Source organism: Cuculus canorus, chromosome 3 (genome assembly GCF_017976375.1).
Source record: "Cuculus canorus isolate bCucCan1 chromosome 3, bCucCan1.pri, whole genome shotgun sequence".
Lineage (NCBI taxonomy): Eukaryota > Metazoa > Chordata > Aves > Cuculiformes > Cuculidae > Cuculus > Cuculus canorus.
This window is the reverse complement of record NC_071403.1, coordinates 50,640,715-50,663,840: the sequence shown is the minus strand read 5'-3', so window position 1 is coordinate 50,663,840 and position 23,126 is coordinate 50,640,715. Positions and strand designations below refer to the sequence as shown.

Here is a 23,126-nt window from a genome sequence, read left to right as displayed (position 1 = left end):
ACGTCTAATATTTTGGAAAGGACTGGATTTCCAGGTGACATGCTAGAGTAGTTTTCATTGTAAATGTGGCTCTGCTGGAGGACATTACACATTGCAGGTGTAAAGACAATTGAAATGTTACCTCAGATGACAGATCTTCAAAGGCCTGATTCAATTCAATCCATACTGGTGACACTGAGGATTTATCTTTATCGTGTTCTTCCTCCTTATACAAAGGCATTCCAGATATCAGTCTGTTTGGTCTGCCATAAAGCTGCTGAAAGAGAAGTACTATTCAGGATACTTCTATCATATATAGGGCACAAAATTCAGCTATACTGATTCTAGTACTGACTAAGGATATCACCAAAAAATAGTCATGGTCCTCCTATGACTGTTCTGTGTCATGAATATCTTGAATAAAAGATTGTTCAGCAGCAGGATGACTAGAAATGCAGGATACATTCTTGTGGTCAGAATTAGCAATGACTTGTTTTTACCAAAAAAAAAAATTACTGTTGAATGAATACAAGATAGTTAGAACTTTGGAAGCTAGGAATAGTGGGCCTGGATCTACTAACAATAAAATGCAGAATGTACTTTAATAAAGATCTTGGTTTGTATCTTTTTCAGATATCCACTAAGATCAATAATTGAGTGTAATCAAGTAATTAAGTGTAATCAGAGTACTGGTCAATTCCAGAAGGATGATTTGTTATAGAATTATCTTGGGTTAGATAAGTAGATCAAGATTTTGTCTGAGCTGTTTCTTCCTTTCTGATTTATTCACCTGAACAGTGCAGTTCAAATCACTTTGAACAAGAGCAGTGCTAGTGCAAATATTTAGTAGTTCTTAGTAATTTTCAAAGGCATCACAAAAATTAATTGTTGCACATTCTTTCTTTTAACTGCACCACCTTAATGCACCTGCTATACACATACTGTACCTCATGTTGCTACAATTGCTGTCACAGAGAAAATGCAAAGAGAAATTAAAAATAGCTACCAGCTGTTCTTGTTCCAAAGCTTTCTGGAGCAGTCGCTGCTTGGTATTGAATTCCTGGCTCAGGCTTTCCCATTTCACCTTCATCTGTTCTTCAGATGATGGCTTCTCACCTTCCAAGCCTAATTCCTCAGAGAGTGTATCGGGCTTCTCACTGAATAGGACGAGGCATAAATGTTTAAGAAATACAAAAATTATAACTTTGGAAGGTGTTTATTTCCTCTTTCAATTAGGAATACCTACATTGAAATTAAGTGCTATTTTTTTTTAAGATCTGACTTAGTTTTTTTTTCAGGTAGTAAGACAAAGGCTGGTTTGTAACAGCAAGAATTTCTTGCCTGATGGGAAAAATGTTTAGAGTTGCAAGTACCCATATAAATAAAAAAAAAACAAACCAGACTAAATACATGCTACCTTGAAATACAACCTTTAAACAAGCTTAGAGGATTATATGCAGAAGAGAGGTATAAACATAACAAAGCACAGTCTTAGAAATCTGCTTTGCAGAAGAACACATAGAAGCACACCTTATATGAAGGCCTTCTGGAGCACCTTTCTGTGTTAGGATTTCTTCTCCACGGCATGCTACCGACCGAAGCAGATTCTTCTGCTCTTCTAGCTCTTGTTCCAACTCCTAGCATAGCAAGTCACAAAAACAAAAAAAAAACCCTCAAACAGATTGTTTTTACCTTGGAAGGATATGTCTACATTGCCTAACAGTAATGCAGAGACAGCTGAGCTGTTTCTGATATGGTTTGCTGCAACTCCAAAAGCACTGCAAAATCTCCACACAGGGACACAGAAAAATTGGTCACATGAACCAGATGGTTGAAATATTTGACTAATGCAATGCAGTTTCTGTAACCTAACCTACTGAGGATGTCTGCGAATCATGCAACACAATATGCCTTGTAATGTGTATATCTTTTCTTTTATAAAAACAATGTTGATTACTATTTTTAGCAAATATCTTTGCTAAAATCATCTCCTTGGAGTAACTTTTATGGTGATTCAATTTAATTCTATCAATGCATAATGGAAGTATAGAGTGATTAAGTTAACCATGGTCACCCAGGAAGTTTAGTCTGCCTGGAGAGTCAGCTCAGATGTGTCATTAAAGAAGCATTGAGTAACTGAGTGAGAAACTGAAAAAAATGATTTTTTCAGTGGAAATATTAACAAGAATGGCTCAGTTACAGTGTTAAGCACAATCTAAAGATGAGAGTAAAACAAATGCAAAACACTAACTTTCTGTTGCTGCAGGTTGCTCTGCTGTTGCTGTGAGCGAGTGGTTCTTGCTTGTGCCAGCCATTCTTGGACACTGGGGCTTTGTAAAGAAACAAAGTCGAGATCACTCTCCTCCTTTTCTTGTAATGATCCCTGCTTTAAGAGAAAGAAATAAAGATTTTGTAAAATCTCTTATGTTGCTAGACAGCTGGCAGGTCCAGCTCATCAGCTCAAAACCACATGTAGGGCCACTTTCTACCTCTCAAGCTGCTGGCTCAAACAAATTCTGAAGTGAGCAATGAATTTCAATTTCTGACTTCTACTGGCCATTGGTTACTAGCAAGAAAGCATCCCTAAAAGTGCAAAAATAAACACGCACCACCTACATTTAACAGAATCAGAGATCAGAAATCAGAGGCCATGGACTGATATGTTTCTGAAGACTGTCCTGCTTCTCTGAAAAAGAGTATTGATCTGTAATGGAGGGTGCAGCTTTAACTGGCAGTGCAGTGAATAAGTCGGTTGTTTCTGCCAGGTTCATAGTGTACTTAAAGCTAATTTTTTTCTCTAATTAAAAGTCATAGAACCATAGAATCATAGAATGACTAGGTTGGAAGGGACCCACTGGGTTATTGAGTCCGACCATTCCTAACAATCCCTAAACCATACCCCTCAGCACCTTGTCCACCCATCCCTTAAACACCTCCAGGGAAGGTGACTCAATTCCAATGCCCAATGACCCTTTCCATGAAAAATTTTTTTCTGATGTCAAGCCTGAACCTCTCCTGGCAGAGCTTCAGGCCATTCCCCCTCATCCTGTCCCCTGTCACTTGGGAGAAGAGGCCAGCTACCTCCTCTCCACAATCTCCTTTCAGGTAGTTGTAGAGCGCAATAAGGTCTCCCCTCAGACTCTTCTTCTCCAGGCTAAACAACCCCAGCTCTCTCAGCCGCTCCTCATAAGACTTGTTCTCCAGCCCCTTCACCAGCTTCGTTGCTCTTCTCTGGATATGCTCCAGAACCTCAACATCCTTGTGGTGAGGGGTCCAGAACTGAACACAGTGTGGTCTCACCAGTGCCGAGTACAGAGGGAGAATAACCTCCCTGGACCTGCTGGTCACACTGTTTCTGATACAAGTCAAGATGCCATTGGCCTTCTTGGCCACCTGGGCACACTGCTGGCTCATGTTCAGTCAGCTGTCAACCAACACCCCCAGGTCCTTCTCCTCTAGGCAGCTTTCTAGCCAGACTTCTCCTAGTCTGTAGCACTGCACGGGGTTGTTGTGTCCCAAGTGCAGGACCCGGCATTTGGCCTTGTTAAACCTCATGCCATTGGCCTCAGCCCAGCTGTCCAGCCTGTTCAGATCCCTATCCTCCAGCAGATCCACGCTTCCACCCAGCATAGTGCCACCTGCAAACTTGCTGAGGGTGCACTCAATGCCTTCATCCAGGTCATTGATAAAGACATTGAACAGGGCTGGACCCAGTACCGAGCCCTGGGGAACCCCACTTGTAAACTGGAATGAGAGTATGCTGGTTGTTATTCTGGTTTATTTATCAATAAGTACATAACTCTGTGGTTGGCAGAAACAGTCAGTTAACAGTAGATTTTATGATATGAACAGTAAAGACAATAAGAGAGAACAAACCACAGAATGTTATGATAGAACTGCAAATGAAACAGTCCTTTCACTTCATACTTATGTCACTGTGTTTTTCCTGCAGGAGTAATTAGACAGGCTTTCTGTGTAAGCAAAACAAAAGAAGAGCAAATACCTTAGTAGCTCCAAAACCTACTTTATCAACTCCTTGACTTCTGAAATCCGTGTTGACTGTAAATTTAAATTATTTTAGCAGCCAATGTATTCAAATGTAGGGACTTTAATACACTATGTCTAATATTCAAGACAGGCTTGTAGGTCTCGCTACTTAGGTCTCCACACCTCTCTGGATTTACTCAATACTACTTGCAGGCACACAATGACTGTAGAATTTGCACCGGTTTTTTTTTCATGCTTCAAGAACTAAAGAAGAGGCTTAGTTAATTTCTCATTTTGTTTATATATCTAATTTTTTGAGAATTCATATTCTGATCATGATTCATCTCTTATTCTAAACAGACTAAGAGCGCCAAATGGCTCAGATGTCACAGTAGGCTTTCCAAAACAAAAATATGTTCCACCTTCCAGAGAGTCTTTGTCTCAAATCAGGCAGTGACCACCAGGGCTGAATGTAGTTGAGGAAATCCTTCTTGCCTCAGCTTCTTATACTAACACCTGGGATGGACCTCTGCCACCAGTGTCTCTGGCATCAGGCACTGAAACAGCAGTTTTGCTAAATAGTAGAAGTGTAAGATTTCAAATTTGGGAGATGATGAGTATATTGGAGTTGAAAGGACTGATCAGCGCTAGAAGATATAAGCTGTAAGAGGAGGAAAGCTGACGTGGTTGGAGCGTGAACAATGTCATTACAGGATATCAGATTAGGCAATGAAAATATTACATGAGGGATAAAGATGGAATTTTAATTTTTCTGTTAAAAATGAGAAAAAAGACAATCTTGCTGTAAATTGTAAAAAAAAAAGTTTGTTTCATTTTATATGGTCTAGAGACAACAGCTGTTCAGCTTGTAAATTCCTTTAGAGAACAGTATCTACTTCTTTGTGGTATTTGGGCAGGCTGATTGATTTCAGTCAGATCCTGAGTCTCCTCTTGTCTGGGAGGAGGGTTTAGAAGCTTCAATTTTGGAGTTATACTAAGACAAATAAATAGTAGTCCCACAGTTTCTGCAATAGTAAAGAGCATAAAAGGGATTTGTGGCTGCAATGAGGTTTTGCAAATCTGCTGTTGTGCATACTGTTTAGATCAAAATAACTTGTGAATCAGATTTTATCATTCTCAAATCACAGCAAATAAGTCTGAAAAATACACTTGCATTTTCATTTCAATTCTGTCTGAAGAAATGTATTACATTTCCTTTAAATAGGGAAATAAACGCTTGAAGTTGTCATTCCTGGGATTATCCTCTCTAGCACAGAAATAACTGGAATATCTCTTAAGAAAGTGGTGAAAGAAAAAAAAAGATTTTTCAAAGGAGTTCAGAATTGTAGGAATTTATATCAGGCATATTTGTCTTGTGGAACTGAAATCAACCTTCAGACACACACAAATTTTAACAAAAATTAAAGAAACAGTACCTTTTTTTTTTTACTGCAGAATCTATTCCAATTCTTTGTTTTATGAGCAGCCTATTTGTTTTTATTGCCTCTATGTCATAGAATACAGTAGATAACAGAAATAAGGCAACTTTTTGTATATCTTACACAGTGCTTTAAAAATGCTACATTTAGAATCAACGTAGTCTGGAACTCTCCTGATCCAGCATGTTGCTATTTAGAGTTGGTCTCCAAATCACTTTTTCCACATCATCAGTGACATTAATTAATTCAAATTAGAAGGAAAACTGAAATTGCTGCAAGAAGGTCACGGAATCTCACACTGCCTCCTAAAAAGCCTTGTGCCACAGGAATAACAGATATTGCTTTAAGGAAGATATAGCTCAGCTTTTACAATACTCCTGGTCTTACAGGGCAGCTTAGGAGGAACCTTCCTTTTCTGAGTGCAGGTCAGTCTATACCTCTGGGCAATTACAAGGTTATCATTACATCTAGAAACTTGTATAACTCTACATTTCTTGCATGCATGAGTAACAGTGCTGTCAGCACGTTCTGTACCTCAGATTAATAATGGCAGCAGATAGTGCATTTTTTGGCACCTGATGCTCTGAGCCTCAATTCATAAGAAATACTTCATTCTTGATTGTTTGAAAAAAAATATAGAATTTCTTATCTGAGAAAAAGAGCTTAATGAAAATTTTAGGATATTATTTTTCTTTCATTGATCTTTCATGATCTCTAAGCAAAGTCAAAAAAGGCTTGCAATTAATAAAGAAACTTAAGTCTTGCATGCACATAGAATCTTCAATGATTCATATTCTATATCTGGAATTTATTTTGTTGTTATCTTCAATAGCAGAAAATCATTCAAAAATCTGTTTTAAAAGTTTAAGTAACTAAATCACATAATTGTGGTTTAAAATGCAGCAAGCATATTTCCAAAGGGAGCACGCATATTTTTAAATGAAGCAATAGAACTTATGATGCCTTTTCACTTCACAAGTAATATATCAGAATATAGTATTATACGTCTACATGCTGTTGATAACACTTTTCAGTTGCCCAATCATGAGATTTAATAAGCAAAAATAACATTTGAAGTTACTTCATCTTAGAAGCAATAGGAATAAATACGTTGGGGTTTTCCTTCCGTTTTTTGGTGTGTTTTGGGGGGATTTTTTTGTTGCAGGTTGTTTTGAGATTTTTTTTTTTTTGGTTGGTTGAAGGATTTGGGGGGGGTAAGTTTTGTTTGTTTGTTTGTTTTAATGTTTGTTTGTTTTCAAGCTATGTTGTTTTATAGTTATCCATTTGCTTTGGACTAAAAATAGTTCTTAGGACTCAAGTGACTTCTCAAGCTAACCTCTCAACCGACTTTAATCTGCATTACAAGCTAGAAATCTTTGAAGCTTATCGTGTTTAATTTGCACAGCAAAGCCCAGAAAAGAAGCAAAAGAAAAGGGGGGGTGGAAGTCACACAGTCACAGGAGGCAAGAAAATTCAAAACCAGTCAGTCACATTACATAATTTGGTTTTTTGTATGTATTCAGTTCTCCACATACTAGGCAATAAGCAGACCAAGGCTGCTAGGACTAGAAAACTAGGACAAGACTGACGTTAAAAGTATCTTTGTTTACATAAAATGTTGCTTGGGATCATGATGCCACTAAGAATTAGCTATATTTAAAAATGTTTCATTATCTTTCACCTATTATCAGTCATCTGTTCTTTGCATTGTTCATGTTATAGGGAGGAAAACGTATTTAAGATTGCTGTTTTGTTGCAGAGGGATCCTGCCTCAGAGCACATGCCATCTAAAGGGACTGGGAACATGAATAGAGTATATCTACACCGAGCTAATCATCTATCTACTTTATTATCGTCATTTCAGTGGAGATAGTGACCTTAGGATAGTTTCACTATGAAGCGGTGCTATTAACTTGATAAGCTAAAGTTTGCTAGGCAGTTCTTTATTTAGGAGTGTATTTCCATTTACTAGCTAAAGACTAATTTAGCTCAAACTAAATTAGTAAAATACTTCTATATTCCTTTTCCCAGCTGCATAAAACTGCTATGAAATTTCCCAACCTCCTGCCCTCTGTGAAGACAGTTGGAAAGAGCCACTTACCCGAATGTTGATCTGCCTGTCGTGGAGCACTCGCTGCAGTTCCAGAAGGCTGCCCTTCAGCGTCCTGAGCTTCATAGCCAGCTGCTCTGCCTCGTCTTTGGTGTGAGCCTTCCCCTCCATAAGCAAGTTCTCGTTGTGCACAGACAACTCTGACAAGGCTACCACCTTTTGCTCTATTTCAACCAGCATGTTCTGCAGCAGCAAAAACAAAGAACCAAATTCATACATTTTCCAGCATCTGCTACGCTTTCTGGCAAGACAACCTGTGGCCTACCTCGCCTGTCAACAAACTAAAGGCAAGTCAGATTGTCATTGCCTTGTCTTCCAGTCCCTTTCAGAGTCCTTAAAAATATGTCTGCAAATATCTGCATTTGCCATTTCTGTTTGCAATCTTTTTAAAAATAGAAAATAAAAATTATTTGAAATAAAGGATTTGTTGTAGAGGAGACGCTCTTTATTTGCACATTAAAGGTAACAGTGGCTAAGATGCTAGACTGACATCCAAAATGATAAAAAACAGAGCACACAGCTAGAATTACTTCTTTCCCCTTCTTTCATGTACATTTAGTGAAATGCTTCCTACAGCCTCTTATGTGTTGCTTTGGCTGCATTGATAAGCTTCTCTTCTCACTATTTGCTCTCTCTGATTGGTGCATGATGGACTTAAGGATTTCTGTATAATCCTCTTTAGTCTAAAGAGAGACTTAAAAGTGACAATCTCTAGCATGTTTATTCTCAAAAGCTACTTTCCTGATATTCCATTAACCATTCATGCATTAAAAACATAGTGTACATTTCGATCTTCCAAACTCAAACTTATACAATTCTTGCTAAAAAACCTAGCCTGATATCAAAAGTTTTTGTTTCCATAGCAACTGTTAAGTATAAATTTGCGAATTTTGCTCCTGAAAAAACATGTGTAGGATAAGATGTGCAGAGGCTCTAAAAAGTGGAAAAAATAAAGGACTTCTTTAAAAAACTTACTGCACTAAGATTTTAAGAACCAGCAAAAGAACAGCAGTATCAACTTTTCCACAAACTTAACTGTTCTTTTTAATTTTGACTGCTTTGTTTGAGTTCACAATGCTCATACAAGAAAAAGCTCTCAAGGAGAGGTGATGAAACAATACTCGAGGCTGAGTAGACCGAAAATTCCAATAATGAAGTGGTATCAGTGGAAATTTAACAAGATCTTTAATTCATCAGGCTCGTATGGAACTTTATTCCCATTTATCCTCAAATAGTCAGTATCCTCATTCCTTAATATGAAAAGGGATCTTTTATCCATCTCTTATCTATCTTGCAATGTTAAATATAATAATTATATCATTCCAAACTCTCATTTAAAAATGGAAAACTCCCACTAATTTGAGAATCTGGATGTTATGACTGATCCATGTCTTGTTAATAAAAGCATATGCAATTACTCCTATTGCAGCAAAATATTTTTCCTCAGTTGTTTTGGTATTCTGGATTGATTGATATTAAATTCATAAAAATAGTAACTACTGATGATTATACTTTACTTCTGAATGTTCATAGGGATTACTCCTGAAGAAAACACAACATTGTCCCAGTCACCACTGCTAGTGGAAGCGCGTTCTTCAGCTAAAAAAGGAGTAGGAAAGTACACTGCAGGGGTTTTCATACCTATCAAATGATCTGTGAACAACTCTAGCTTGAGTGGAGCAAAAACAGTAAGTAAAGCAAATAAAAGGCCTTTAAAGCAAAAGAAAATCCTCTCCAAAAGTTGAAAAGTTTCAAATGTTCTGGCAGTCAGAATCTCTTGTTTTCCTACTGCTATCTTTATGTGTGCTTTCTAAAGCACTGTTGGCAATCTTTAATAAGAAGTGAAGAACAGGCTATGTTTTATTTCACAAATCATTGATGAAGCTAACTGAGCATGTATGAGGTAATAAGGAGCTCAGAAATTCTTCCCCACTAATATGCTGGCTCACCCCACTAAATAATGGTTTTAACAATAGTGTTCCATATTCACCTCTTCACAGATTAAGGTATGCCAATTCTGTTCATCTAAACATTAGAGGACTGATCATTTTACCTGACAGTCTACTAGCTGTGCTTCCATGTCCATAGGTTCCTCAGCAGCACCCAAGGCAGTGTCCAGTGTAGCTCGGGTATTGAGTAGCCAATGGTCAAGCTCATCAGCTTCACAACGGTACCTTTGAAGAGCCTGCTCTTGCCTCTGTTCTTCCAGCTGCTCATTCAGTTTTTCCTACAGGTACAAATTACAACTATATTTTACTTCTTATTGCTTCCAATTGATGAACTTACTTTTCTAGTGATGGAAATTCTACTTTAGTCAAGTCACTGTATCTTTATGCCGTTCAATGGACCTCTGCTATTACAGCCTCTAAAGAAGAGGTCTTTTCTGCCTCTTCTTGCAGCTTTCCTTTGGGTTTCCCCCATACTGACTCAGTTTGCTCAACTAGCACAACATTGTTTGCTTAGGGAGAAAGATGCACAGGGATACAGAGGTGGGAGTGAGCTGCAGGGAAAGGAGAGCAGCCTTGCCTTTTTTGGCAGCAGCCCGCTGCTAGTCTTATGGTCTCTCAAGAGAGGCATGAGATGGGTACCTCAAGGACCCAACAGGTTACTGGTGGGCCTATGGTGTAGTTACCATAGGTAAAGAAAAGACTGAAGAGTTGCCTACCTTGTCTGGCCTCTCAAAGGATCTGTGGGGTGTGTGGTGTGGAAGGACATTAAGCTCCAATGTCTGCTGCAGAAACATAGCCTTCCTGGTTCCATCTGTCAGCTGGTCCATTTATTGGACCAACAGGGAGTGGATAGCAAGATTCGCTTACCTTTTAATAGTCTCACATGAATCCGAACACTGGCTGAACAACTGGCCTAGACAGTGGTGATCAGTGGCATAAAGTCTAATGAGAGGCCAGTAATGAACCTCAGCACGTTTACTGGTGACACAAAACTGGGAGGAGTGGCTAATATACCAGAAGGTTGTGCTGCCCATCCAGATGAACCCTGATGGGTTGAAGAAATGGGCTGGCAGGAACCTCACAAAGCTGAAGAAAGGGAAGTGCAAAGTCCTGTACCTGGAGAGGAACAACCACAGGTACCAGTATATGCTGACCACCTGAAAAGTACCTTGGCAGAAAAGGTCCTGATCCAGGTAGAACATGAACCAGAAATGGGCCCTTGTTGCAAAAAAAGTCAATGGTATTTTGGGCTGCATTATAAGGAGCATTGCCAGCAGGCTGAGGGAGTTTATCCTTCACCTCTACTTAACATTGTTTGTCCACACCTGGAACACAGAGTGCAGTTCTGATCTCCCCAGTACAAGAGAGATACAGAGCTTTGGAGAGAGCATAATGGATTTAGGAAATAAGAAATAGATAGAATGGGATGATCAGAGGATACTTAGATGTATCAGATAATCTGGAAATTAAATATGTATGAGTATGGAACAAGGAAAAGACATTGTACTGGATCTGGCTGAGATGGAGTTCACTTCATTGCTGTGCTTTGTATCTGTGTCCAAGACTGCGCTGATAATACAGCGATGTTTTGGCTATTGCTGAACAGTGCTTGTGCAGCATTAAAGCTTTCTTTCCAACTGCTTTTCACAAAGGTCAGTAAACTGGGAGTGGGCAAAAGGTTGGGAGAGTACATAGCCAGGACAGCTGATCTGAACTGGCTGAAGGGATACTCCATGACATACAAGGTTACGCTAAGCAATAAAAGCTCAAGGAAAGCAGTGGGAGGGCATTTGTGATTATGGTGAACTGCTAAATGTGCTGAGACTCTTCTTTCCAGAAAAGTGCCTAAACATCTGCCTGCTGATGGGGAAGTAGAGAATAAGTTCCTTATTTTACTTTGCTTACACACAAAGCTTTTCCTTAGCCTATTAAGCTGTGATTATCCCCATCCATAGTCTTTTTATCTGTATTCAGTTTTGCCTTCATCCCATGGGAGAGGGGAATGAGAAGCAGGGTAGGTGTTTGGCTGCTGTCCCAGGTCAACCTCCCATGCTTCTGTTCACAACACATTTTATAGGTCTGAGCTAAGACATGCTTTTAAAAGTATACTGGGCATCTTTTAGCCAAGTACATGTGTAATGAGGAAATACAAATCTGGATGTGCAGGGAAAATCCCTCACACAGGGAAATATTTGCACAGCTTTTCTGAAAGCTTAATTTTAATGGGAAAACTAAAATTTGCATGTAGGAATAGTTTCAAGAATAACAGTAATTGTGAAATATCTCAAGTAATCTGGAGACAAAGAGATCGCTTTAGTATTAAAGGATTTTTTTGTAAAGCTGGTAGACAAAGAAATAAAAGGTGTGCATTTTCCACGATAAAAGTTTGCATTCAAATCTCTGGGAAGATGAGTGTAGAAAACAATACAACAGTGTTGTAGTTTCAGCTAAATAAAAGTCAGTTTTGAGACTAACTCAGTTGCTGCAAGTAACTTCATTCTTTGAAAGCTAACTGCATGTTTTTGAGAGTGTTCTTCTCCCAAAGTGATAATGCAGGGCAATTGTATGCAAAAAAGGCCAAGGCTTATATTGATCCCTATAGCAACCAAGGCCATGCTCCAGTTGGTGGAAAAGTGCCTCACCTAAGAGGAAGAGTGAATAGGACAGGTAACCCTAATTTGATCAACAGAGTATTCCATCCCATACATTTGCAAATGGTTCAGAGGAGGTGTTCTAAGCTTTCTCTCTTCTCCTGTCTCCCAGCTCGGACGGGTGACTCCTGAAAAGGTTACCGTAAGTAACATGATTTTTAACATCTGCACTCCATAACTTCTCCTGTGGAGGACAAGCAACATCAAGGGAACCTATCTAGAAAATGTCAACGAGGATATTAAGAACACCCAACTTTATATATGTGTGTATATATATATATATACACACACACACACCCCTTATATACATATAATGACTTCTGCAGTGTTTTTCCAAGTTCCTTCTGGTTACTGAACAACTAGCATTATGCAGAGAGGCTCACTGAAGAAAAGAACAATAATTTCTTAGTGGAAGGTATTGTGAAAAATGAGCAGAACTAAAAATGACTACGGAATTTGATGGAAGCATAGCTGTCAAAAGTGCCTCTCAAAATTTGGAATGTGGTCTAAAAGATCCACTTCTAAAGGTTTGGGTTTTTTTGTACCTCTAATAGTTGTCGTTTTCCTGATGCCTTCATTCGAATTGTGGCCATTCGTTCTGCCAAGACCATAAGAGTGGACTGCAATGCCAGCTGATCAGCTCCTTCTGCATCCAGTGGTTCTGAAACCAGCTCCTGTGCTAACGACGTCTGAAGCTCAGTGATTTCTTCTTGTAACATTAAAACCTCATCCATCAAAGCCTATATAGAAACAAGAACAGAGAAAGTATTTGCTTTATTCATCAGTGAGAAGGAAGTATCTCAGGAGGTATAGGCTTAATATAAAAGTCAACATGAGTTTCCCAGGGGAGCATAAGCAACAAAGAAGAGTGCAATACATCACTGCTGGTTTGGTAGGGTCAGAATTCAGGAGGACGGAATCCTGGTTTTAGATGTTTAAGCTCATAACTTAAATATGCATTTAATTATTAATTTCAAAGATATCACAAGATGGAAATCTTTTGGAAGTATTATACATATAGATCTATTCTGCCAGAAACTCTTCTGGGCAGTATTCTAGTAGATACGGTGAAGATAACATGTGTGTTTGAGAGAGAAACAAGCGGATGAGTTAGCTTATGAAACATATGTCAGATTGGTTTACTTAATAAAGTATTCTTTTATTATTCAGAGCATAATTCTCAAGATTTTCCTTGAGAAGAATTCTTTTGTGTGCTTCAGTTTGTTTGTTTGGCAGGGCAAAGACTGTATTTAATCAATTTGTAATGCATGAGTATTGGTTATGATCTTAGTAAGTTTGAGGACATCATAAATATTCCTTTATATGCTAGTAGCACTGATGCTGAAGAACAGGATGTGTAGCTGTAACTGAACAAAATCTTCAACAAAAGATCTTGCTGAAAATTTTGATTGGAAAAAACACTTATAATTGATTCTACTTTTTAAAGTCTGTTTTTTAAGAGCTGCCATCTTTAAAACAGTGGGAGGCCCAGTTAACAGAGAAAGTTCATAAAGCTACCATATGTTTTTGAGATATCCAGCCATGAAGAATGACACTATCTAAAAAAATGGAACTAAAGATAGATGAAGAGCATGCATTACCTATATATTTCTCACATATAAGTGTTTACCTGATGTTCAGCCATCTGGCTCTCTGGGCTTTTGGCTGGTTCCAGACTTTCATTTAGTTTGGTCTCAATAGTCTCCATTTTTGTGGATATAGACTGGAGTGTGTCCTGATACTTCTGTTGACGCTCAAGAGCTTCATAGAGGGTGCGCTGCTTTTCACTGATCTGAAGGGGAATAAAGGTAAGAATTCTAACTTCTGACACAGGATTTGCTCCTTCTGGAGCTGGATGCATACATTTCTAGGTTTACACCAAAACAAAAAAACCACAACCACAGTTTTCAAAAGTATAAATTATAAAGTAAATTATCCATATTAAGAATATTTATTTGTCTAAATGCATCAGTCAAATTCTAGGTTCTGTGACCGAAAAATGTACACTTTAATAAGCAGGGAAAACCTAGGCACATTTTCATGCGTTATTTTAGATTTTATGCACTCAAACATGTGGATGCAAACAATTTGCTAGACACCACTCTAAATACCTGATAATAGCTATTGTGTCCCTGCAAAGAATTAAAATTTATACTATGCCATCAAAACTTTGCCCATTTTCATATATCATAGGATCATAGAATGACAGAATGGTTTGGGTTGGAAGGGACCTTAAAGATCTTCTAAGTTCCAACCCCTCTGCCACGGACAGGGACACCTTCCAGTAGATCAGGCCACTCCAGGCCCCATCCAACCTAGCCTTGAAGACTTCCAGGGATGGGACATCCACATCTTCTCAGGGCAACCTGTTCCAGTGCCTCACCACCCTCACCACAAAGAATTTCTTCCTAATGTCTAGTCTAAATCTTCCTCTCTCCAATTTATAGCCATTCCCCCTCATCCTATCACTACAGGCCTCTGTACAAAGTCCCTCCCCATCTTCCTTGTATGCCCCTTTGGGTATTGGAAGGCAGCTACCGCATCTCCCCGCAGCCTTCTCCAGGCTGAACAACCTCCAGTCTCTCAGCCTGTCCTCATACCAGAGGTGCTCCAGCCCTCTGATCATCTTTGTAGCCATCTTCTGGACCCGCTCCTTCTAACAGTTTCATATCCTTCCTATACTGAGGATTCCAGAACTGGACACAACACTCAAAGCGGGGTCTCACAAGAGCAGAGTAGAGGGGCAGAATCACCTCCATTGGCCCCCTGGCCACTCTTTTTTAGGTGCAGTTGGCCTTTTTGCCTGTGAGCATGCATTGCTGGCTCATGTCAAGCTTCTCATCAATGAGTGCTTCCAAGTCCTCTGCAAGGCTGCTCTCAATCACGTCATCCTCCATCCTGTGTTGAAACCATGGATTGCACCAACCCAGGTGTAGAACCTTGCACCTGGCCTTGTTGAATCTCATGAGATTCACATGGGCCCACTTCCCCCAGCTTGTCCAGGTCCCTCTGGATGGCATCCTGTCCTTCTGATGTGGCAACTGCACCACTCAGCTTGATGCCATCTGCAAACTTGCTGAGGGCACACTCGATCTCACTGTCTGTATTACTGATTAAGATATTAAACAGCACTGGTCCCAATACAGACCCCTGAAGGACACTGCTTGTCACGGATCTCCATCTAGATATCGAGCCATTGACCACTACTCTCCGAATGTGATCATCCAACCAATTCTTTATCCATCAAACAGTCTACCCATTAAATCCATATCTCTCCAATTTAGAGAGAAGCATGTTGTGGGGGACCATGTCAAAGGCTTTACAGATAGATTACATCTGCTGGTTTTCCCACATCCGCTGCTGTGGTTACCCCATCACAGAAACCCACTATGCTGGTCAAGCAGAACTTGCCCCTGGTGAAGTCATACTGTCTGCCTCTAATCACTTCGCCATCCTCCATGTGCTTTAGCATAGCTTCTAGAAGGATCTGTTCCATATTATTGGATGATTATGCTGCACTACTATGTAGAAAAGTGCTAATTTGACTCAGTATTTGGAGAAAGCAGATCCTCGGGCCTTTTTTGCCAACTCCTTCAGCATGAGTGGATTTCCCTGTTAGGTTATGGAACATAGTCTGACAATAGGAAACATGGGCCTGTTGTAGAGCCACAAAAATGATCAGAGGATGGAATGCCTATGAGGAAAGGCTAAGACAGCTGGAGTTATTCCGCCTGGAGAAGGCTCTGGGGAGACCTTACTGCAGCATCTCAGTACTTAAAAGGGGCTTATAGGAAGGATGAGGACAAACTTTTTAGCAGGGCCTATTTCGATAGGGTAAGGGATAACAGCTTTAAAAGAGACTACATTTTGACTAGATATAAGGAAGAAATTATTGACAATGAGTATGGTGAAACACTGGAACAGGCTGTCCTAAGAGGTTGTAGACGCTCCATCCCTGGAAACATTCAAGGTCAGGCTAAAGAGGGTTCTGAGCAACCAGATCTAGTGGAAGATGTCGTTGCTCATTGCAGGGGAGTAGTTGGACTAAATGACCTTCAAACGCCCCTTCCAAACCCAACCTATTCTATGGTTTCTGAAGGCATCAGCCTTAATGTCTTTTATTTTTTTCCTAATGGAGGTGCATCCTGGAGGCGTCCAAACAAAAAACCAAACCCAGTGTAATACAATAACACACCTAACAATTCTTGTTCCCACCTATAAATCAAGAATTGCAGAGGAGAACATTAGCTGAGCCAGTTCTTAACATTTTATTCCTCACAAGGTAGCTGATTATTTTGAAATGTCCAGATAAATACTTACCACATTTTTCAGTGTTTCCCAAGAGCGCTGCAAATCATCCAATTTGGCACTAGCAGCTGGTTCTAAGCCTGGTTCATAAAACTCCTGGGTGGCTGAAGTGCTGGGTTGAATTTTAGCAGCTTCTGTCTGCAACTGTTCAGCAGATAAGGCTTGGTAATAAGCAATGTCCTAAAAGCATGAAGCAGATTATTGCACTTTCAAAATGAAAGGTACTGTAGAAGAATATCCCCCCATATACTGCACCATTGCATTTGTCCATTAAAATAAACCTCACAAAGCCAAACCTACCAAGAAACCACCGAGAAACCCAGTAAATAAATATTTATACCAGATCATGTGATGTAGCAGCTGTTTTCCAGTTTCCTCAATCATTATGAATTTGTAAATGCACCTTTAAGACACAGTTTTGCTGCCAGTGAAACCAATAGGAGATTTTCTACCAAGCTGGTAGAAAATTATTAGGTTGAACAAAATTTCCTTTCAGGCAGGTCTCAGAGTTACCACAATATTGGCGTAAAAAGTTGCTCAAAATCTACTGAAGAGGGTACTTGGAAAATCCTCTTACAATGACTGCCAAATTCTGAAATTTCTTCTTTCCTGACCCTATATGATGGGGAGGAAAATTCAGCACGTTGAGACATGTGAGTGAGAGAAAACTAAGTGCCTTTCACCTGGCAACCTACAGAGCTGTGTCTACAGAATAGACCACAGACCATTTGTTGCACTGCAAATCTAAAAGTATAAATGCGTATAAAATACCTGAAAGGAGGGTGCAAAGAAGAGGAAGCCATGTGCTTTTCAGTGATACCCAGTGACAGGGCCAGAGACAGTGTGCACAAATTGAAACCCAGAAGGTTCCCTCTGAACATTAGGAAACACTTTTTTTACTGTGAAGGTGACAAAACACCACCATGGGTTGCCCCGGAAGGTTGTAAAGTACCTTGGAGGTACTCAAAAGTCACCTGGAAATAGTCCCATACAATCTGCTGTATGTGGCCTAGCTTGAGGAAGGGGGTTTGGACCAGGTGATCTCCAGAGGTCCCTTTCAACTCAAACCTCAAGGCTGTATGATTCTCTATAGGTATATACAGGTTACGTACTAAACAAGACTACTTCTGAGGTACCAGAAGTCAGAGGAAAATTAGGACCTTAATTTGGAGCAGAATGTTTATTTCCCAATGTTATTTCAATGTGTCATCTAATACCATCTGTGAAAAAAAACAAACAACTCTGGAAGAGCATAGAAACCAGGTCACCACTTAGCCCCAGTCATCTTTTCGGTCTCTCTTTCTAATCAAACCTAGGGAGTACAGAACACCCACTTGTCCCAGAAAATACTCTATAATCCATCAGCTGAATAGGTATAGTTCTTCATTCCTTCCTCCAAGAATAAAGAAAATTATCAGGTTTTCTGCTTCCTGGATGGACATGTTAACGAAGAAGCTGCTGCACACAGATCACCACCAATATTTTTAAAAGGTAGCAGCAGCCAAGAGTGGATTTTACAGATAGCTCAATCACACCTCTTTACTGAGGGTGCCTGAAAAAGTCTGTCTCTCCAAAGAAACACAAGAATGGACAGCATATCAAACTGCCCAAAAGTCTCAGAAGAGGTTCATCTTCACAGTTAATAACTGGGAAACTTGGGGAAAAAAAAAAATTATGAAGGTGTTCATGGCAGTCAGGAGCCAACAGGGAATAAGAAACAGCTTAGCACAGCATTCAGTACTTTGTACTCTAACCACAAGTGCTCTTTCCAAGTCATGGTGAAAAATTGCACCAGTGCAGGCAACTTCTCATTTTGCCTTGACTGCACCTACTCTCCATCCCTTAACTAGTCCTCTCTCAAAGCCAATAGAAAAGCTGTGCTTCTGAAACTTCTTCATCATGGTTTTCAGAGTAAAGGACTTTTTACAGAGAAGGAAAAGCAATTCCTTTCCCCACCTTTTCAACTGCTTCCTGGGGTACACAACACACTAGTTTCTTTTTGGCAGAGCTTTCACATGATGATAGCATGAATTCAGATGTTCTTACAGTCACAGATTTTGTCGTCCCTGCAAAGGCCTTCATGCCCGCTTTTACAAAAATTTTCCAATAAACAGCACCCAAGCTTTCTTGTTAGGATGTAGTCATGTGATGTGTTCAGATTTCAAAGATATTTAACAAGGGCTGTTGCACATTAGGTGAGTTATCATAAAGGAAAGATAAAGAATGATTAAGTAGGCTGGGAAAAAGGAGATAGAAAGACATTTAACATCAACTCAGTGCCAAAGACTTGAATCACAGGATCAGCTGTGGCCTCCAAGACTTAGGGTCAATGCTTCAGCTTTTTAAATGCAATTGCTCTGCAATGCATATTTGGAAAAAACAGTTCTTGAAAATGTGCTGAATTTTAACCAACTTTGGTTAAAATACCTTTGGGTATGTCTGAGAAGTTTTAGCCCCAGAAGACTGTCATTCAGTATTGCAGCACAGATGAAGAGTCCAATTTGGCTATACATCAAAAAAAACTGCATTGAAGGACTGCTATCGTCGAAATATTACATATTATGAAATTCATCAATCTTTTTCAGTATAAAACAAACAACCTAGATGACTATAAACTTCTGGCAGTGGTACATGTGTCATTTTCTTGTATTTACAGTCTTGTTTTAATCTACTTCAATATGTGGAACCAGTATTTCCACTAATATGCAGTTGGCACTTAAATATTTGCATTACTTACTAGTAATGTAAAAATAGTGCATGGATGTTTGAATTCAGATCAGCTACACTTCACCATTAAGAGATGTTAGGAAATCCTGAAGAAAGACTGTACAGAGATTCTTAGGAATTAAATGTAAAAACACTCGTAACATTCAACATTCCTCTACTCAACCCCCACTTCATAAGAGGTTTTAATTTTTTTCCAAAGGCTAGATTAAGTTCCTGCAAGTGATCTTAGTGTGAGAAATTATTTCTCTTACTGAATAAAAAATATTTTAACTTACATTTAAGCTCCTAATTCATTAATCTCTAGATTTTTTTTGTAACCAACCTTCTTGCTGAAGTCTGCCTAGGCATTCCTCATGATCAGCACTGACAATTTCACAGCTTCTTTAGTTTTAATCTCACGTGAGTGTGAACCAAAGCATTTTGTAAGAAAACCACTGCATTTTGGAATGTTCTTCCGTTTATAGTTTAGCATGTGCAGTTAATTTCAACATTAACCATTGAAGAAACCTTCATCTGTAAGTTTTTAAGATAATTTTTACACCAGCAATTTTACTTTTTTCAAAGATCTCCTAAATGAAAGACGATCTTTTTCTTCAATTATACCCTAATAAATTACAGGTTCTAAAACTTGCATTTTGGTGTCAGCTCATAGTGCAACACCATCTTCACTGGGTTTTTGTCATTATTTGAATTCCTGGAGCTGTCAGCCTGGTTTTACACTTTTGGAGAAATGTAGTGAAGCGACATTGGATTTGTTTATTAGGAAGAAAGTTGCTAATGGTTCTTTAACCCCTTCACTAATGGACATTGTCATAAGACTTCTTGCTGAAATACATAGCTGCCTTTCTACTGTAAGTAAACTTTACTGGGAAACTTCTGGATATTTGAAATGATAGAGCACTAGAAAAGTCTTTCTCGTTCATTATATAACTTCTTTATCACACTGTAGAAGATTTTGTCACCATTTTTACTATCTTACTTTAGTATTCTTTCTTATATTAGCTCATGAAAACAAATCATTTATATTTAACAACTTTTATAGCTTCACATGCATCTTTGAAATTAGTGGAAGGAATCAATGGGCACCTTGCTCAGACTTCTCAAATTCAACTCAGCAATGCAACACAACACATTCTACCTTTTATCAATTTTGGAAGCAGGCATAAATGTAAAACCAACAAACCAACCAACCACAAAACTCACAACATGATATTCAGTGAAGTGGTGACTACTCCTAAAGCTCATTTCTAATCTTCTAAGGCTTAACATTTGATATGTGCTTTCATGTGTGTGATGCTCAAGATGCTAGTTCATTCCATGCATTTTAATCAATACTGATGTACACTTGTTCCTATTAGAAGTCCCAGAGCCTTGTTGTGATATAAAATCTACCTTCAGTGAAATCACTGATCTGCCTCATTAGCACTCAAAATAGACTGTCATGGAAAGGATGGAATGAGCAGTATATGAAATAAAATACAAGGAAGTTAACACTTGAAATGGTATTACGTGATAGATACCAGACTGTGACTTCAATGCTACAATGCCAGCGGTATGGTAAGATAGATGGATATGGACATAATGCAATTTTTTATTATGATGAGTAAAAAAAATCACAATTTTTCTCAGATGCTAGGTTCCATTGAGTATTACTGAGGAAGTAAATATTAGGTTATAAATAGAAAATAGTAGTGTCATAGAAGACCTTTGGAATTGCTACTTGGAACTTATTTTTAAAAATAGTGACAAACAGTAAAAACAGATTCACACATTTTAAACTGAGAAGTCAATATTTGTACCCATTTTGAATTACAACCTGAAAGTTCAGTTCGGTTAGAGGTTAAGCCTCAGCTCCTTTTAGTTACAAGTAAATGTTATTGCAGAGGATTAAATAAACCACCTGTGGAATGGAACCATGCATGTCTAAGAGAAAAGCTGAATAGATGCCAAGAGGGAGGTACCTGGTTAACAGAAGCATCTGTATTAGCCACAGGTGAGGGAGAGCGACAGGCAGGTGGAGAAGAAATCTCACTGTTGGTTCCCTCCTCCCCAGACTCCTCAGTGACAGGGGACAGCAGCGTGTGACAGCGACCAGCAGTCATCTGCCACAGGAAAAGCAATCCCAGAGCACAGGAAGAAAATCAGTTACCTCAACTTAGGTTTTACTTAGATTGATATCAAAACAAGAAAAACAAGACATTGCCAGAATTATGATGAAATTATTTAGTTAATATGAATTGACTTCATATGAACACATTCTCCTGTACTCCAATAAATTTAAGAGAACACATAGCAAGTAACTCTATTAAAAGATTAGGGTTTGCCTAAATGTCTTCTAAAACAACCAGTGCTGCATATGGAACTATTACAGATTGCTACAGAATAATGAGGTATTTGTCTCAGTACCCAAGCCTGGTTAGAAAAGCAAGGAACAGACTTAAAACATAAAACACACACAATCAAATAGCAACACATTTTTCTTGCTTCTTCAATGCTCTTATATAGTGATAAATCCTGAAATCTGCACTCTATTTTCACTCAGGCAAAAGTCCCAATAGCATAAGCGGTATGTTTGTAACGAGATCCAATTAGAAACAAACAAAAGCAGAGTAATTCAGACGTAAGGACTATAGCAGTATTTAGCCAGCTGTCATTTCCAGCACAAAACAGCATACCATCAATTATCACATCAATTATCATCAACCATACAAGAACTTTAAAATATAGTCTGTAAAACCTGTACACCACAATATTCTATAAACTAATACTTGTTCTGGTTTTATGTTGTTCGTGCAATTCAGTAGTTTCTTGGCATTTGCTCTTGCATGCAGACAGATACGAAAAAAGTCTACATTTTCATATTATTACAGATAACTTGCACTGGTGTTTGTCTGTTAAATAACTCCATTATTAATCAACAAGTCTTGAAAATTCATATGAAGCAACATACAGGAAGGGGAAGCTGTAGCTTGTTGTCTTGCCCCACTCCGGCCATTTCAAAATCAAAATGTAGTTGCAAGCTGCATCAACTTGCCATACATGAGTGTTGCAATGATGCAAAAGCAAGCTGCTTAGATTAATAGCACCGAGACCAATGCATTTCTTACCATAACCACCGAGGGATGAGTGGGGTGTGCTGGGAGCAGGTCTGTATCCAGCTCCTCCATCCCCTCTGAAAGCCCCTCCACTTCTGTCACCGTCAGCAGCATGGTGGCATGTTTTGCTTTCATTGTCAGCATCTTGCACTTCGAATTCAAAGAAGAAATTTGCTCCTGGTATCCTTTGATCTTCTGTGCCAGCTCCTGAGGAAACATTTTTTTCCCCTAATGCAGAGGCAGCCAATAAAGGCTAAAGGACCAGCAGCATTTCAGCTTCCGTGGCAAAGGCAAGATTTCCCCTCCAAGTCCAGCCAATAACATCATAGCACTGCCTCTCAGAAAGCCCGCATAAGCTGCCGCACTAGCTGACAAGCAGGATGTTGATAGTGGAGGGAAGTCAGGCTGCGTCTGGCTACACAGCTAAACCGCAGAGCCGAGAGCTTTGAAGCAAAACCAGCAAAGTGTGGCAGAGAGCTCTTGTGTGTATGATAATCAGAGACGGGAGGGAGGGACACCTCACACTTGCATCCAGCCGGAACCTAACACAAAGTGTATACGGTTCACACTGCAGCAAAGGGGAATGTCTCTCCCTCCTCCTGTCCTATTTTTTTTCCCCTGTTCTGTTTCATTTTATCTAAGGAAGATGAAGCTTCTCTGCACAGTGCATGCCATGGAAATGAGGTCATGTGGTAACCACGACTGTAAAAAATGCCCCATTCAGCTCTCGACAGAAAGAATGAATTGTTCGAACAATAACTCACAGGGACTAACAAGACCAAATGTGATATGAACAATCAGTCACGTAATAAGATTAAATGCAGACTGGATAACTTTTTACCAGCGTTTGGCAAATTTATTTTAATCTTGTTCTGGTTTTG

At 39.2% G+C, this 23,126-nt stretch overlaps 1 protein-coding gene across 1 annotated transcript in view; it reads right to left on the bottom strand.

The window, feature by feature from the left end:
• Positions 1-23,126, bottom strand: part of SYNE1 (spectrin repeat containing nuclear envelope protein 1) — a 320,695-nt gene that overhangs the window by 95,176 nt on the left and 202,393 nt on the right. Inside the window, exons 93-103 of the mRNA XM_054062229.1 lie at positions 22,258-22,452; positions 21,112-21,252; positions 16,436-16,603; positions 13,746-13,907; positions 12,661-12,855; positions 9,569-9,742; positions 7,507-7,698; positions 2,231-2,365; positions 1,510-1,616; positions 986-1,136; positions 122-256 (exon numbers count right to left, since the gene is read on the bottom strand). Of these exons, the coding sequence (XP_053918204.1) occupies positions 122-256; positions 986-1,136; positions 1,510-1,616; positions 2,231-2,365; positions 7,507-7,698; positions 9,569-9,742; positions 12,661-12,855; positions 13,746-13,907; positions 16,436-16,603; positions 21,112-21,252; positions 22,258-22,452 (1,755 nt within the window). The remainder of the gene's footprint in view (positions 1-121; positions 257-985; positions 1,137-1,509; positions 1,617-2,230; positions 2,366-7,506; positions 7,699-9,568; positions 9,743-12,660; positions 12,856-13,745; positions 13,908-16,435; positions 16,604-21,111; positions 21,253-22,257; positions 22,453-23,126) is intronic.